Source organism: Pelodiscus sinensis, chromosome 6 (genome assembly GCF_052426305.1).
Source record: "Pelodiscus sinensis isolate ZL-2025 chromosome 6, ASM5242630v1, whole genome shotgun sequence".
Taxonomy (NCBI): domain Eukaryota; kingdom Metazoa; phylum Chordata; order Testudines; family Trionychidae; genus Pelodiscus; species Pelodiscus sinensis.
Genome location: NC_143057.1, coordinates 77,379,885 through 77,394,999, shown reverse-complemented (window position 1 = coordinate 77,394,999; position 15,115 = coordinate 77,379,885). Strand labels below are relative to the sequence as shown.

Genomic DNA, 15,115 nt, shown 5'->3' with positions numbered 1-15,115 from the left:
CAAATCTCTGCTAGATTGAAGATCTGATTTGTTTCCTCCTTTAAGATATTTTGACTGATCAAATTAACCTTTACTTTTATCTCTGATAAAATAAATAGATTGTGCTCCTTGAATCTTTCACTATATGGCATATTTTCCAATCTTTTGATCAATTTAGTGGCTCTTGACTGAATCCTCTCCAATTTTTGAATGCCTCAGAGGCCGTGTTAGTCTGTAACTTTAAAAACGAGTAGTCCAGTGGCACTTTAGAGACCAATGTGTGAGTGTGAGTGAGATCATGAGCTTTCATGGAAAAGAACCCACTTCCTCAGATGAGCAGAGTTACTCTGCTCATCTGAGGGATTTGTGTTTTGCCCACGAAAAGTTAATCTCTAAGGTGCCACGGGACTATTCATTTTCAGTTTTTGAACATCTTTCTTGAATTGTTGGAATGAGAATTGGACACACAGTGTTGCACTAGATGTCTTACCAGACCCAAAAACGTCGTACAATGTCTCTACTCTTACTTGATAGTTTCCTGTTTTTACATCCAAAGATCACATTAGCTGTTTTCACCACAGGATTGCACTGGATGGGAACATGTCATGTTCAGCTAATTAGTTAGCATGGTCTTCAAGTTTTTTTCAGACACGCTATTTTCCAGTGTCTCCCACACTGTATGTATGGCCTTTGTTGTATGCCAGTGTAGCTTGTATATTTGGATATATTAAAATGAATATTGCTTGCTTGTACCCAACTTAAGTGATCCAAATCAGAGGTTTTCAACTTTTTTCTTCCCTTGATCTCCCCCTCCCCAAAAGCTATAACAATTCCAGGCATCACGTATTCCACAGCAGCTATTTTTCTGCATATAAACACCTGAGCTGGCATTGAGGGGTAGCAGGCAGGGCATTTGGTTGGGTCTCCATGCCACAGGGGGACCTGGCAAAAGCTATTTCTCAGACTTTGGCTTCAGCCCCAGGTAGCAGGGCTTGGGCCACTGGTCTTCAGCACCACATGGCAAGACTTCATCTTTCACCCCTAATCTCCCGTGCGTCTAATGTTGGCCCTGCTTGTGGACCCTCAGGGAGCTTTGGACTCCTGGTTGAGAGCTGCTCATCCAGATCGCTCTATCAGTGAAGTGTACTCTTCATTATTTGGTACTTCTCCAGTCTGTGTTATCTGCGAATTTAATCAGTAATAATTTTGGTTTTCTTTCATGTTAATACAGATTGGACCTCCCTGGTCCAGCACCATTGGGACCTGAGCCGTCCCAGACCAGGGAGTTTGCTGGATCAGGGGAAGTCAGCACTTTGGCTGACTTCCCCTTTGGCTGTCCTGCTGCTGGCTCACCTCCATGGGGCTCTAGGAGCTGGGGCCCTGCTGGCCAGGTTGAGGCTCCCCATCCATTGCCACGAGGGGTTCTGAGCCAGAGCTGCCCAGCTGCCATCAGCCCAGTTCCGCCACTCCTGGCTCTGGTTTCTCAGGGTTTCCTGGCCCCGAGGCCGCCCAGCTACTGCCTGCTCTGCTGCTACGGCCCAGTTCTGCTGCCCCGGGGGATTTTTAGCCAGGGCCGCCCACCCGCCACTGAACCCACTGTTGCTGGGGGGTTCCCAGGGTTTTTTAGTTGTGACTGCCAGCTGGCCCCGCTGCCATCGGGGATTCCGATGCTAGGTCTGGGACTCCGGGCTGCTGCCTGACCCCACCACTAGGGTTCCCTGGCTGGGGCTTCTGGGCCACTGTGTGGCCCCACTGCTGCAGGGGAGTTCTCAGGATTCTCCTGCTGAGGCTGCTCTGGCTGCCTGTCTCCTGACACCGGGGGTTCCCTGGTTGGGGCGGTGGCTCCCAGATGCCATCTGGCCAGGCTGACACTGGGGTTCTTCTGCCTAGCTGCTGCAGGTCCAGCTGGGAATCCGCAGACTCCACTCTTCCAGGGCTCTTTGGTTCAGCAATATCCATAGCCTTGCCAGACCACGGATGTTGCTGGACCAGAGGGTCCCAGATTTGGGAGGTTCATCCTGTATAAAAAAGTTAAATAGCAAAAAATCAAAACTGATCACTGTGGAACCCAGCTAGAAATGTACCACCTTGATAGATTCTCCATTTAAAATTACATTTTGAGACCAATTAGCCAGTTTTTAGTTCATTCAGTGTATGCCATATTTGTTTTTTGTGGTGATCTAGTTTCTTAATCAAAATATTGTGCAGTACCAATTCAAATGAACAGAAGTCTAAACATTACATCAGTAGTATTAACTTTATCAACCAAATCTGAAATTGTAGGAAATGTTGCCCTCTTTTTTTTTTAAAGTGTGTTTTTAATAAGGGTAGGGATGCACCAGATAGTAAGCCTCTTTCATAGAATTATGTAGTAAGCCCTTTAGTTCAAAAAATGCCTCTCATTTCTTAAATCTCAGAGAGGTAGCTGTTTCAGTCTATATCTGCAAAAATAATGAGGAGTCTGTGGCACCTTAAAGACTGACAGATTTAATTGGGCATAAGCTTTTGTGGGTAAAAACTGCATCTGACAAAATGATTTTTACCCACAGAAGCTTATGCCCAAATAAATCTGTTGGTCTTTAAGGTGCCACAGGACTCCTCGTTGTTTTCTCATATCTTAAATATAAATGAATTATTTTTAGCATTTATTGACTTCTATAGAAAAGCTAAAAACTTAGAAAATATACTTCATATCACTGAGTATGTGAACTGTTGCATCATGCACTTACTGTGTTAATTTTCTCATTAGGGACGTGAAGAAGACCCACATGAAGGCAAAATGTAAGGGGTTTTTGTTTGTTCTCAAAGAAAAACAAATATCGTGGAATAAATTATTTGTACATTTAAGCTATGAAATTATTTGCCTCTGAAAAGGCGAGTCTTAACTTCTTTCTAACCTCATATTTTCCCTATACTGATTGCTAAGATTAATGTTTCTCCTCTGTCTAGCAGACTTCTACTTTGATCTTTAGTGTGACTTATGTGTAGTGTAAATAGATTTTTGTGGTGGATAATTCTTGTACGAGGCCTTGGATAGTAGTGAACTTCACCCAGAATATGCAACACATGTTACTGTTTGAATATAAAAATTTCTATACTAGAGCTGACCTCTTTTAAAACCAGTCTAATCCCAAAATCTTTTCGTCTGGAGAGAGTATATTACATTAGAAGAATTAATGTTCTGAATTCACTGATCTGGTACTTTAATAACCAATGTATTGGTTGCTGATTTTCTCTACTAAAGTCCAGTAATGATGAGATTTTAACAATGTAGCAGTTTCTCATTGAAATTGCTTAATCTATTTAAAATTATATCTGAAAAACCCAAAAGTTTAGTCATCAGTTTTTATTTTTATATAAAACATGAAAATCTTGGAATCATGACCTAGGATTCAATGACCAGATAGTAACACTTGTCATCTGTAGAACTACTTGCAATGAAAAAGAAGAGTGGCAACTAAGCATTGCAGCTGAATCTCCTGCTGCTTATGTGACTGATTGGCTTCACGATCTTTGATTGCCATTGCTTCTGTCTCCTGCTTCCATTATTACCAGATCAGAATCTCGGAATGGCCGATGATTGAAGGCACTTGCAGATATGTTGGATGGGGAAAGAGAATTGTTGCTGTGGGGTGGCAACCCACTTTACTGGTGATTCTGTCATCCAGTTTGGGGTAAAACAGCCTAATTAATTGGATAATCTTAATTTATTGAGATTATCTTCTGCACCATTCCTGGAAGTTGCTTTGCGCTTCCCCACTTTCATACCTTATACCTAATGATCTTGTTGCTTAGAGGTTCCCTTGGACAATTTTTTAAGTGTTCACACATCAAGAAACTGTTCTTTAAAGGTGACCTAGGAAGGAAAATAAAAATTGTGCTTATTTTCCTTTTAGGGATACAATCTGTTGAGGTGTTCTCTCACACACACACACACACACACACACACACACACACACACACACACACACACACACACACACACACACACACACACACACACACACACACACACACACACACACACACACACACACACACACACACACACACACACACACACAATCCTTTTCATAGTTGTTATTCTTTATAAATGGAAAGTTAGTGCAGGAAAGAAGAGAATTTTTTCCCACCTATATGGGTGCTAGAAATGCCATGCATATGAAAAAGAAAGGTGAGGGTATACTAAACTGCCTGAAAGCAATCATGAAAGAATGGGTCATTGTAGTTTGGGGTAACCATCGAGAATATGGGTAACTAATATGTGGCAGACCATTGGGAGATCAGATGCTGAGCATATGAATTTAGAGATGGATCAAGAATTCTCCCAAATATTCTGCTATGACATCACCAATATTCAGATAGGAATAAATGGACATTGTTTATTACATAAAGGCACCATGCACTGTATCAATTATTTGAGGCTGGACTGATGCCTCTGGATTTGTCATGGCATGGCTCCACCACACACAGGCTATTTCAGCTATAAGATTGGAGTAATGACTGTGTAACTGCTCTGCTGCCCTTCTTCCCTTTTGCAGCTTGGGTTGAGAATTCCTTTTCCCAGTTCCTGTGCAAATTCATAGTAAAATTCCAGCTACTTAGTGTATTTTTCCCATTATTGAAGAATGACAGGGCATTTACATTCATAATTCATTTAAATTGCCATAGATCAGTTTCAAGTAATTACCAGAAAAATTATCTCGTGTATATATACTTTGTACATGACAGCTTATGTATCTAAATCTTTGACTTCTACTTCAAATATTTAATTTAATTCAAAATTAATTTTAGATGTTTAAATATTTTGTCAAAGAACTGGATCTTTGTGTAACATATTTTTATGAGGCATGTTCAGTTGATTTACTTCACCTATTAGGTCTTTAATTAAAGATTAATTCATAGGAACCAGAGACTTGGAGGCCTACAGTACCAAAAAAGAGACTGCTGATAATCTTGCTTTCTTATTTGTTCTCTTCATCTTTGTTAAGATGGTTCCACGGGAAGATATCCAAACAAGAGGCTTACAATTTGCTGATGACAGGTATTGTCTTTCATTTCTGGGGGTAAGGCATCAGGGAAACAGCAGATAGAATAATGCTATATGTATACATTTCCAATCTATAAAGTATTTTTGTGTGTGAATAAGACACCACACAATGAACTCCAGATCCTGGTTGGGGTTTGTTTTCACCACTGTAATATGAGTAATATGTCATGAGAGCTAAATATTATAATTATTATTATTTTAAAGTTGGTATTAAAGACAATAAAAGCTACCTGGTCACATAACTTCTATTGAAACAGCTAATCAGTATATTTGTTGAGTAATAAATGTTTCAAATAATTGCTGTTAATAACAGCTGTAACTTTCTAATCTGAATAACAATATATAGAAGTAATGTCATACGTAGTGCAAATTTTTTTTTTTTCTTGGAGGCCAGTATTCCTTCAGAACTTAAAACATCAGGGTTTCTAACTTAGGTAAAGCAGAAAGTTAAAAATGGTGAAATAAACTAACTGCAAAGCAGTATTTTCTATCTGAATATTTTATTAGATCAAAATTATTTTAATTGTTGGAACTTACATCAGCATTTTGTCAGGATGTGTTTTCTTTTTCCAAATGGAGTGTATTCAGCACTGAGAATTTTTAAATCAAGATTGAATGATTTTCTAAAAGTTATGGTCTAGAAATTATTTTGGGGGAAGTTCTATGGCCTGTGTTAAGCAGAAGGGCAAACTAGTTGATCATCTTAGTGGTCTATTCTAGCCTTGGAATCAATAAGTGAAGTTGGCTGCTGGTTACTTTGGAAGTGTAAAGAGGAGGGTGGTAAATAAATTAGTAAATGTCTAGATTCTGAGCTAAATATGCACATATTTGTTCCAAATTCTAATTCCAATTTATATCCACTGAGGTTTGGATAATGCCTTTTGATTGTACTGTGAAGGAAATGTAATAGTGACTGGTACTTTATTAATAATCCTGATAATTGTTTCAGTTGGTCAGGTGTGCAGTTTTCTTGTGAGGCCCTCTGATAATACACCTGGTGATTATTCACTTTATTTCCGGACCAGTGAAAATATTCAACGTTTCAAAATATGCCCTACTCCAAACAATCAATTTATGATGGGAGGAAGATATTATAACAGGTAAGCTACACACAGTGGTTATAGAGTTTTAAAAAAAGACTATAGAAAAACTGTAATCTGTCAGTGTTTATTATTTACAGGCGTATATATGAATTGGATTAAAAATATGCTTAGGTGAATTTTAAGAATGGCTGGTTAATGGCCCTGGTTAATGGCTACATAAAAAGACTGATTAGATGAAAAATTGTGGCTCAAATATGACTTAAAAATGATATTCAACATTTTATATTTGTTGGGTTCCATGATTGACCTATCAGGTGTATGGAAAAAGATCTGTTTTTAAAGGTCAGCTGTATTATGCTATAATGCATTGCAAGGTTTCAGGATCATGGTGAGTTAATGACTAAATTTGGACATTTAAAGAAATTAGTTGTAATTTAGATAGGAAACCCAAAATGAGATTTTCCTTTTCTCCCCACTTATTATTTTGGCACTTGAACATCAAGAGGTGGGACTGGAAGCACCAGAACTTGCCTAAATAATATACTATGTGAACCAACAAGAGTGAGAGCATTCCAGGTTAGTCTGCCTAGGGATGATCAACCAGTGGCAATTCTTCATCAAAGAGTAGTCCAATTGCCGGGGAGCATAAAATCATCATAGAATCATCAATTCTTCATCAAAGGTGTATAGTCCAATTGCCAGGGAGCATAAAATCATTTTGTAGACCATCTCAGCAGTGTTTTCTCCTCAAAGGCAAGTGTTCACATGGGGCGTCTCCATGATTGACCTATTTGTGATAAGGGAAAACAGATAGTGTTACTTTGGATGAAGTTTAATAAGGACAAATGCAAAGTACTCCACTTAGGAAGGAACAATCCATTTCACACATACAGAATGGGAAGTGATTGTCTAGGAAGGAGTTAAGGATGTTAAAATGCAGTTAATTGACTAGTTGACGGAATTTCCATCGACTGTTCTACTAGTCGATAGGCACTTCCTCATTCCTCCTTTTAAATGTACAAGACCCCCAGTGGGCTCCACTTCTTCTCCTTTGAAATGCCGCGTTGGGGCAGCTACTTTGAAGGACTCCTTCCCCCACTTTTCTGCCTCTATCTCATAGAAGCATCAAGGCTTGAGGGGTGGGGAAATTGACTGGTCGACTAGTCTTTAACATCCCTTGAAAGAGTACTCCTGAAAGGGATTTAGGGGTCATCGTGGACCACAAGCTAAATATGAGTCAACAGTGTGACACAGTTGCAAAAAAAGCAAATGTGATTCTGGAATGCATCAACAGGAGAGTTGTGAACAAGTCATGAGACGTTCTTCCACTCTGCAGTACATTGTCCAGTTCTGGGCACCACATTTCAAGAAAGATGTGGGGAAATTGGAGAAGATCCAGAGAAGAACAACAAAAATGATTAAAGGTCTAGAAAACATGACCTGTGACGGAACACTGAAAGAATTGGGCTTGTTTAGTTTAGAAAAGAGAAAACTGAGGTGGAACATGATAGCAGTTTTTAAGTATCTAAGAGGGTGTCACAAGGAGGAGGGAGAAAAATTGTTCTCCATGGCCTCTCAGGATAGGACAAGAAGCAATGGGCTTAAACTGCAGCAAGGGAAGTTTAGGTTGGACATTAGGAAAAACTTCCTAACTCTCAGGGTGGTTAAACACTGGAATAAATTCCCTAGGGAAGTTGTGGAATCTCCATCTCTGGAGGTATTTAAGAGCAGGTTCGATAGACATCTATCAGGGATGGTCTAGACAGTGCTTGGTTCTGCCGTGAGGGCAGGGGACTGGACTTTATGACCTCTTGAGGTCCCTTCCAGTTCTAGTGTTCTGTGATTCCATGAAAGTTGCCCCCATTACAAGTTAGAGTAGTCTAAGGTCTTCTCCAACTCTTGCTCCTTGCAGAGTATGTCTACATAGGGATAAAAAGCCCCTGGATGGCCCAAGCTTGTGGAGTTAATGTTCAGCTACTGAAAAATTGCTGTGTTAAATATTTGGGCTTGGGCTTAAATTGGGCAAGACTGAGTGGGCTTAAATTGCAGCAAGGGAGGTTTACGTTGGACATTAGAAACAACTTCCGATCTCTCAGGGTAGTTAAATACTGGAATAAATTGCCTAGGGAGGTTGTGGAATACTTAAGAGTAGATGAATATTTAAGAGTAGGTTGGATAGACATCTGTCAGGGATGATCTAGATGGTGCTTGGTCCTACCAAGAGGGCATGGGGACTAGACTTGATGATCTCTCGAGGTCACTGCCAGGTTTAGTATTCTATGATTCTTTCAAGGGGCCCTCAGCTTGGGCTCCTCCTCCAACACCTTCCACTGCAGCTGGTGGTTGACTTTTTTATTTCTTTCCCAGTACTCTGGTTATTTCTCAGGTCATCTTCAAACTTAAGGTGTTTCAGACCAAGCTCATTCTCATTGCTTCAGCATGGCCAAGGTAGTGCTGATTCTCAGATCTCTTTGCTCTCTTGGTTCAACCTTCTAGACCACTTTCTCTCCATTCTGACTTGCTCATTCAGAACCATGGTTTCACCCTCCACCTTGTGATCAACTCTGTTTCCTTATGGCATGGCTGCTGCATGATAGGGAAAAGCTGTGCTTGAAGGCTCTCCAAGTCCTACTCAACAGTAAAATCTACTCCACTAGCAGAGCCTACTTAGCAAAATGAAATATGTTCTCAGTATGTTCCTTGGCCTGTGGAACCCAACAAACAAGGGCTTCGATCTAGGCTATCTAAGAATACCTATTACAGCTAAAGAAATGGGGCCTTGTGCTCAGTTATCTGAATTGCATTTGGCAGAAGTATCAGCATTTCGTCCCCGTATTCAAGGAAAGTCAGTTTTTCCAGTGTTCTAGTGATTAGATTTCTAAAAGGGCTTCTCCATTCACATCCTCCAGTCCAAGAACCGGTTCCCATATGGGACCGAACCATAGTTTTGACTGCTCTAATGGCTTTCCATTTATGTCCCTTGCATCCTCTTGTCTCAGAAAACTGTATTCCTGATAACTATTGCATCTACAGGAAGGATGTGTGACCTGCAGGCCCTATTGGCTGAGCTGTCTTACACTCAGTTCTCTCATGGCACAGTAATGCTGCAATGCCCAGTTTTATTCAAGATAATATCTCAGTTTCATCTGAAACAGTGCTTCCACACTCTGGATGTCTGGTGATATTTAGCCTTTTATCTAGTCAGGATTAAATTATTTCATGCTTTGCTTAGCCTATTCATGTCATGTGGACTACATGAAAGGGACAAACAGTCTCTGACCATCTCTAGATGGATAGCAGCCTGTATCAAGACAGCACATTAGATAGCTTCAGCTACACCTTCTCATAGATGCAAGCTCATTAGGTGAGAATGCAAACCATGTGGAAAATATTCCTCAGTGACATTTCCATTCTAAACATTTGCACAATGGCAGCAAAGTTGTCCATACGTATTTTTATGAGCAGCTGCAGGCCTTGAAAGGGAAGTCCCACAATGTCTGTTTGAGTAGACTCCAAGCCCTCCTCTTCTGGATAGGGTATGATTTGAGAGTTATCTGTGTGGAATACACATCTGCATCTACTTGAAGAAAAAACACTTACTGTAATTCTAGTTCAAGATATAATGCAGACATGTATTCAAGGACACACCCTCTGTCCCCTCAGCATCAGTCTCCTCTCGTGGGCTTTCAGTGCTGCCACCTCATTTTGCGAGTGGAAGAGCCACAGCCCTGAGGCATGAGTTGTTGTCCCTCTGCGGGGACTGCTAGGCAAAAGTTTTCAGTTCTGGTTTGCTGGGCCCACACACATCTATGAAGAATACATGTCTGCATCACATCTTGAAGAACCATAGTCACGATAAGTAGGTTTATTTTCAGATAGCACTAAATTATTGTTCACTCAAGCTTGCAAAATTCTCATTAGAATTTATCAGCCTTTGCACAAAATCTAATTGCCAGCTTACACAACAATGAGAAAAAAATATTAGTGGTCTGTCTGTCAGTTATGAATCTAGTTGAGTGGGGAGTAGAATTTTGCAAGACTGTTTTATTCACAGGTGCTTTCATGATAAGGATTGTTGACTACCACAGCTCAGCACAGAATAATGCATAATTATCTTATTGTAGTTGGTGAGATTGTGGTAACATCTTTTCATTAAAAATGCCATGCTGTTTACTTGTCATTAATTCAACTATGACACAGGAACCTCTAGATTCAAACTAGCAGAGGACTACAGAGGTTAGAAATACAGGCAGTCCCCGGGTTATGTACAAGGTAGGGACTGTAGGTTTGTTCTTAAGTCGAATTTGTATGAAAGTCGGAACTGGCATCCAGATTCAGCTGCTGCTGAAACTGACCAGCGGCTGACTACAGGAAGCCCGAGGCAGAGTTTCTCTGCCCCGGGCTTCCTGGAATCAGCCGCTAATCAGTTTCAACAGCAGCTGAATCTGGACGCCTGGGACAGAGCAGCTGGGGCACTGCCGGGTAGGTCCCCGCAGCGCGCCACACCTCGGCGTTGCGGGGACCAACCCGGCAGCGCCCCAGCTGCTCTATCCCAGGCATCCCCAAGTCAGCTGCTGCTGAAACTGATCAGCGGCTGATTCCAGGAAGCCCGGGGCAGAGCAACTCTGCCCCGGGCTTCCTGGAATCAGCTGCTGATCAGTTTCAACAGCAGCTGAATCTGGACACCTGGGACAGAGCAGCTGGGGCACTGCTGGGTAGGTCCCCGCAGCGCCCGGGGGCCAAGCAGCAGCACCTCAGCTGCTCTACCACAGGTGTCTGCGAGAAAAGCCTGGTCTTCCGGGGGGGGGGCGTGTGTGCACTAGCTGCGCCCCCCCCTCCCCCCCCTCCAGCAGACTAGGGAGATGCAGAGCAAAGCCGCGGAGGACCTGGGCGGCGGGACCGCGGCGTGTCTGGATGGTCCCGCCGCCCGCATCCTCCGGGGTGAGAAAAGCCCCGTTCGTAAGTACGGATCCGACATAAGTCGGATCCGCGTAACCCGGGGACTGCCTGTAGTTAAAAAGTTAGTAATAGTGCCAGAAAAGTCTCTTGAGAGGATCATTAGAATAAAATATAATCCATACTAAGTAGTTTGGTGGGAAATACCTTTATTCATATGATGTATATACAGTGTGTTCCATTTTCTCTTACAATATCAAACACACACTACTAAACAAAGACTTTAATGACTCTGAAATGAACAATGCCCAGACTAACTCATGAAATTGTGTACGTATTCCGTTTAGATTTTTCTACCTAGCTCTTTCATCTGAGAGCCTTGGATACAATTTTTATTGGCAAGTGCACTTCTGGCCAAAGATCTCATCACATATTCCCTGATTAGTACATTTTCACATGCTTTCAACCAACAATATATATTAAAATATATTAAAATGTTCACTGATATGTTTCCTCTTCAATTATTTAACTGTTTTTATTTTCAGGTTGATATTTTGTATAAGAAGGTTGTGCTAAGAATCTCTGCATATTGTTCATATGGTTGCGCTCTAATTTAATCAAGGCTATTTCAGAAAGAAATATGCCAAAATAAAAGAAAGTCAAAGGAATATTTTGAATTTGATTTTTCATCTATCGCCTACTCAGTCTTAGGTTCTTCAAAATACAATTTCAGTCTGATTCCTTCCAGTAATTAGAATGCAAGGTTTCCTGTAGAGAAGTTCTGCTAACAGAGTCTTTAATTTAACGTGATTGCTGAGTGACTTCTAAGTATGAGCTGTGTAAACTGTGTTACAGACCTTTTCTATTTCCTATTTCCACCCCTAAGGGAAAAAATTTACTTTGCAAAGTGAACTATCTTCCCTTCATTTTGCTAGTGATGATGAGATGTTGTTAATAAAGTAACAATTTTCAGCCAGGCTGGAGAGCTCGGAATGTATTTCCCTTACTTGATCATTGAGTTTTCTGTGCCCTCATCATCTAGCCTTTTCCATCAACAGTTTCAAACTCTGTAAGATTAGTTTAGGATTCATAGGCTTTTTTTGTTTTTTTATTAGCAGAACTCAAAAATGTGATGACTCCTGTATTCTGACTGATACAAGTGAGATCATATTTCTTAGCATGGTTGATTTTAGTGAAGATTTGTGTGAATTTTATGTTGGAATAAATATTTCTAGCAGGAAAGAAAAAATAGCTTATTCAAAGTTCATAATTTTTTTATTTGAACAGTATTGCTGACATCATTGAGCACTACAGAAAAGAACAAATTGTTGAAGGATATTACCTTAAAGATCCTGTCCCAATGCAGGTGAGCCTTTTAATGTCATACAATATTTCTAAAGAGTGTAAGGTTCTGAGTGAAGACAGTACTTATCCAAACTGATATGAACTAATTTATGATTTAGTTAGAACACTGTTACAAATGGCAGAGACAACTGTAATGTCAGAGTAAAGAATAAATTACTGTTTTCTCTTAGGTTATGAACAGTCAAATGTAATATGCCTTTTGGCTTAACTATTTCTTTTTTATCCAGTATCCTGGCCTCATATCTGCTTTCATTTACCTCTGAATTTTTTTCCTTACTTTTTGTGAATTAGTGATGAGAGTAAACAGGTTGTGTTCCAAAAGTTCATTTGTGAGTTGGTTGTTTGGAACTCAGAATACATTTTCCTATAAAAACAATGTTATAAATAGTATTTAGGTTCCCAGGCTAGCCCACAAACACCTATTTAATCTATAATGTAGCTGAAATACAGGCAGTCCCCGACTTACGCGGATCCGACTTACGAACGGGGCTTTCTCGCCCCGGAAGTCGGGGCAAGAAAGCCCCGTTCATAAGCTGCTCCGGTGCCCCTGGTCTGCTGGAGACCGTCTCCAGCAGACCAGGGGCACCGGGCGGGTTCCCGCGCTTCTGAGGCTTTGCCTCAGAGGCACGGGACCCCCCCGTGGCTGCGGCTTTAGTCCGGGAGCCTGTGGTCTGCTGGGGACGGTCCCCAGCAGACCACAGGCACCCAGATTGAAGCGGCAGCAGCAGCGGTTCCCCGCGCCTCTGAGGCTTTGCTCTGGCAAAGCCTCAGAGGCGCGGGACCCCCCCGCGGCTGCGGCTTCAGTCCGGGAGCCTGTGGTCTGCTGGGGACGGTCCCCAGCAGACCACAGGCACCCAGATTGAAGCGGCAGCAGCGGCGGTTCCCCGCGCCTCTGAGGCTTTGCTCTGGCAAAGCCTCAGAGGCGCGGGACCCCCCCGCGGCTGCGGCTTCAGTCCGTGAGCCTGTGGTCTGCTGGGGACGGTCCCCAGCAGACCACACGCTCCTGGACTGAAGCCGCAGCCGCGGCTGGGTCCCTCGCCTCTGAGGCTTTGCCAGAGCAAAGCCTCAGAGGCTCTGCTCCCCGTGTCCCTGGTCTGCTGGGGAGGGGGGGGGGCAGCTAGTGTGCTCCCCTCCCCCCCCCCCCAGCAGACCAGGCTTTTGTTTTGGACTCTGGGGCAGAGCAGCTGGGGCGCTGCCGATTGGTCCTGCAGCGCCCGCTCTGGGCACTACTGGACCAACCCGGCAGCACCCCAGCTGCTCTGCCCCAGGTCCTGATTCAGCCGCTGCTGGTCAGTTTCAGCAGCGGCTGAATCAGGACGCCTGGGGCAGAGCAGATGGGGTGCTGCTAGGTTGGTCCAGTAGCACCCAGTAGCGGCGCTACTGGAGCAACCCAGCAGCACCCCAGCTGCTCTGCCCCAGGCGTCCCCAAGTCAGCTTCTGCTGAAACTGACCAGCGCTGACTACAGGAAGCCCCAGGCAGAGTTGCTCTGACCCGGGCTTCCTGGAATCAGCTGCTGATCAGTTTCAGCAGCAGCTGACTTGGGGACGCCTGGGGTTCTTAAGTTGATTCTGTATGTAAGTCAGAACTGGCGGTCAGTTTCAGCAGCGTCTGAATCTGGACGCCAGTTCCGACTTACATACAGATTCAACTTAAGAACAAACCTACAGTCCCTATCTTGTACGTAACCCGGGGACTGCCTGTACAGTAAATTTGCAGTGAAAAATAGTAGAAGAAAGTACTGTTGCAACACTAGTAATTACAGGTGTATTACTACTATTACTTATCAGATATGGCTAAGGTAATTTTTTTGACTCACAGATGGAATAAACACACTTCTTTCATTTGGAAGGCAGAAAACAAGCAACTGGTTTGTATGTATGTGTGCTATACTGCTGCAGGTAGTTATTGAGGACAATGACTTGTTCACATGTGCGGGTTAGCATTCGTATACCCAAATTATTAAAGTAATGTGGAGTTTTGTTCATATGTATGGATATTCCTAAATTGGATTTTTGCAATTTGGGGACAGCCTGTATTTGAAAATAACAAACCACTAAGAATATTTCCATTTGCAGCATTATAATCATGTTGATATTTCTGAACTGAAAAATACTGATGGCAATTATTTTTCTTTACCAGCATCAAGAACAAGTGCTTAATGACACAGTGGATGGAAAAGAAATCTACAATACAATTCGTCGGAAAACAAAAGATGCTTTTTATAAAAATATTGTCAAAAAAGGATATCTTCTGAAAAAAAGTAAGAACATTTACCTCTAAGTATTTACCTAAAGCAGTCTCCTGAAAATTAAATTATATTCTGTTTTGACAACTTGTTCAAATTACTTGTTTTGTAAACTAATCGAAGTTTGATCATTGTGATATAGTGTAATTTGATGGATTCTATGCATTGTTATTACATGTGTGTATACATAGACTTATGGTTCAAATTTACGAAAAACTTGCCTGATAGGTAGAGGAGTTGTTACATAGGTTACTTTTTAAAATTGCTGTAGCAGCTGACAGCCTGGTTCCTTTTCTAGAAAGTTTACTTTTATAAATCAGGACCAAAATCTGATGACAGAATTAAAAAATCCAAAATTTCTAAAGTTTGCCCGGATATGTGCTCTCCATAATCAGTTATTTATGTTAATCAAGTACGGAGAGGACTGTGAGGGACTTCTCAGGAATCTAACCAAACTAGATTCTTATGAAATCCAATGGCATATGACTTCAACATTAAAAATGTGGAATAATATACAGTAGAGGAAATTTGTAATA

The 15,115-nt window shown here is 41.9% G+C and overlaps 1 protein-coding gene across 2 annotated transcripts in view; it reads left to right on the top strand.

Moving 5' to 3' along the window:
- Positions 1-15,115, top strand: part of RASA1 (RAS p21 protein activator 1) — a 118,485-nt gene that overhangs the window by 43,266 nt on the left and 60,104 nt on the right. For both annotated transcript variants that reach the window (XM_075932186.2, XM_075932187.2), the window contains exons 6-10: positions 2,729-2,760; positions 4,971-5,023; positions 5,979-6,129; positions 12,256-12,334; positions 14,474-14,594. In XM_075932186.2, coding sequence (XP_075788301.1) covers positions 2,729-2,760; positions 4,971-5,023; positions 5,979-6,129; positions 12,256-12,334; positions 14,474-14,594 — 436 coding nt within the window. The remainder of the gene's footprint in view (positions 1-2,728; positions 2,761-4,970; positions 5,024-5,978; positions 6,130-12,255; positions 12,335-14,473; positions 14,595-15,115) is intronic.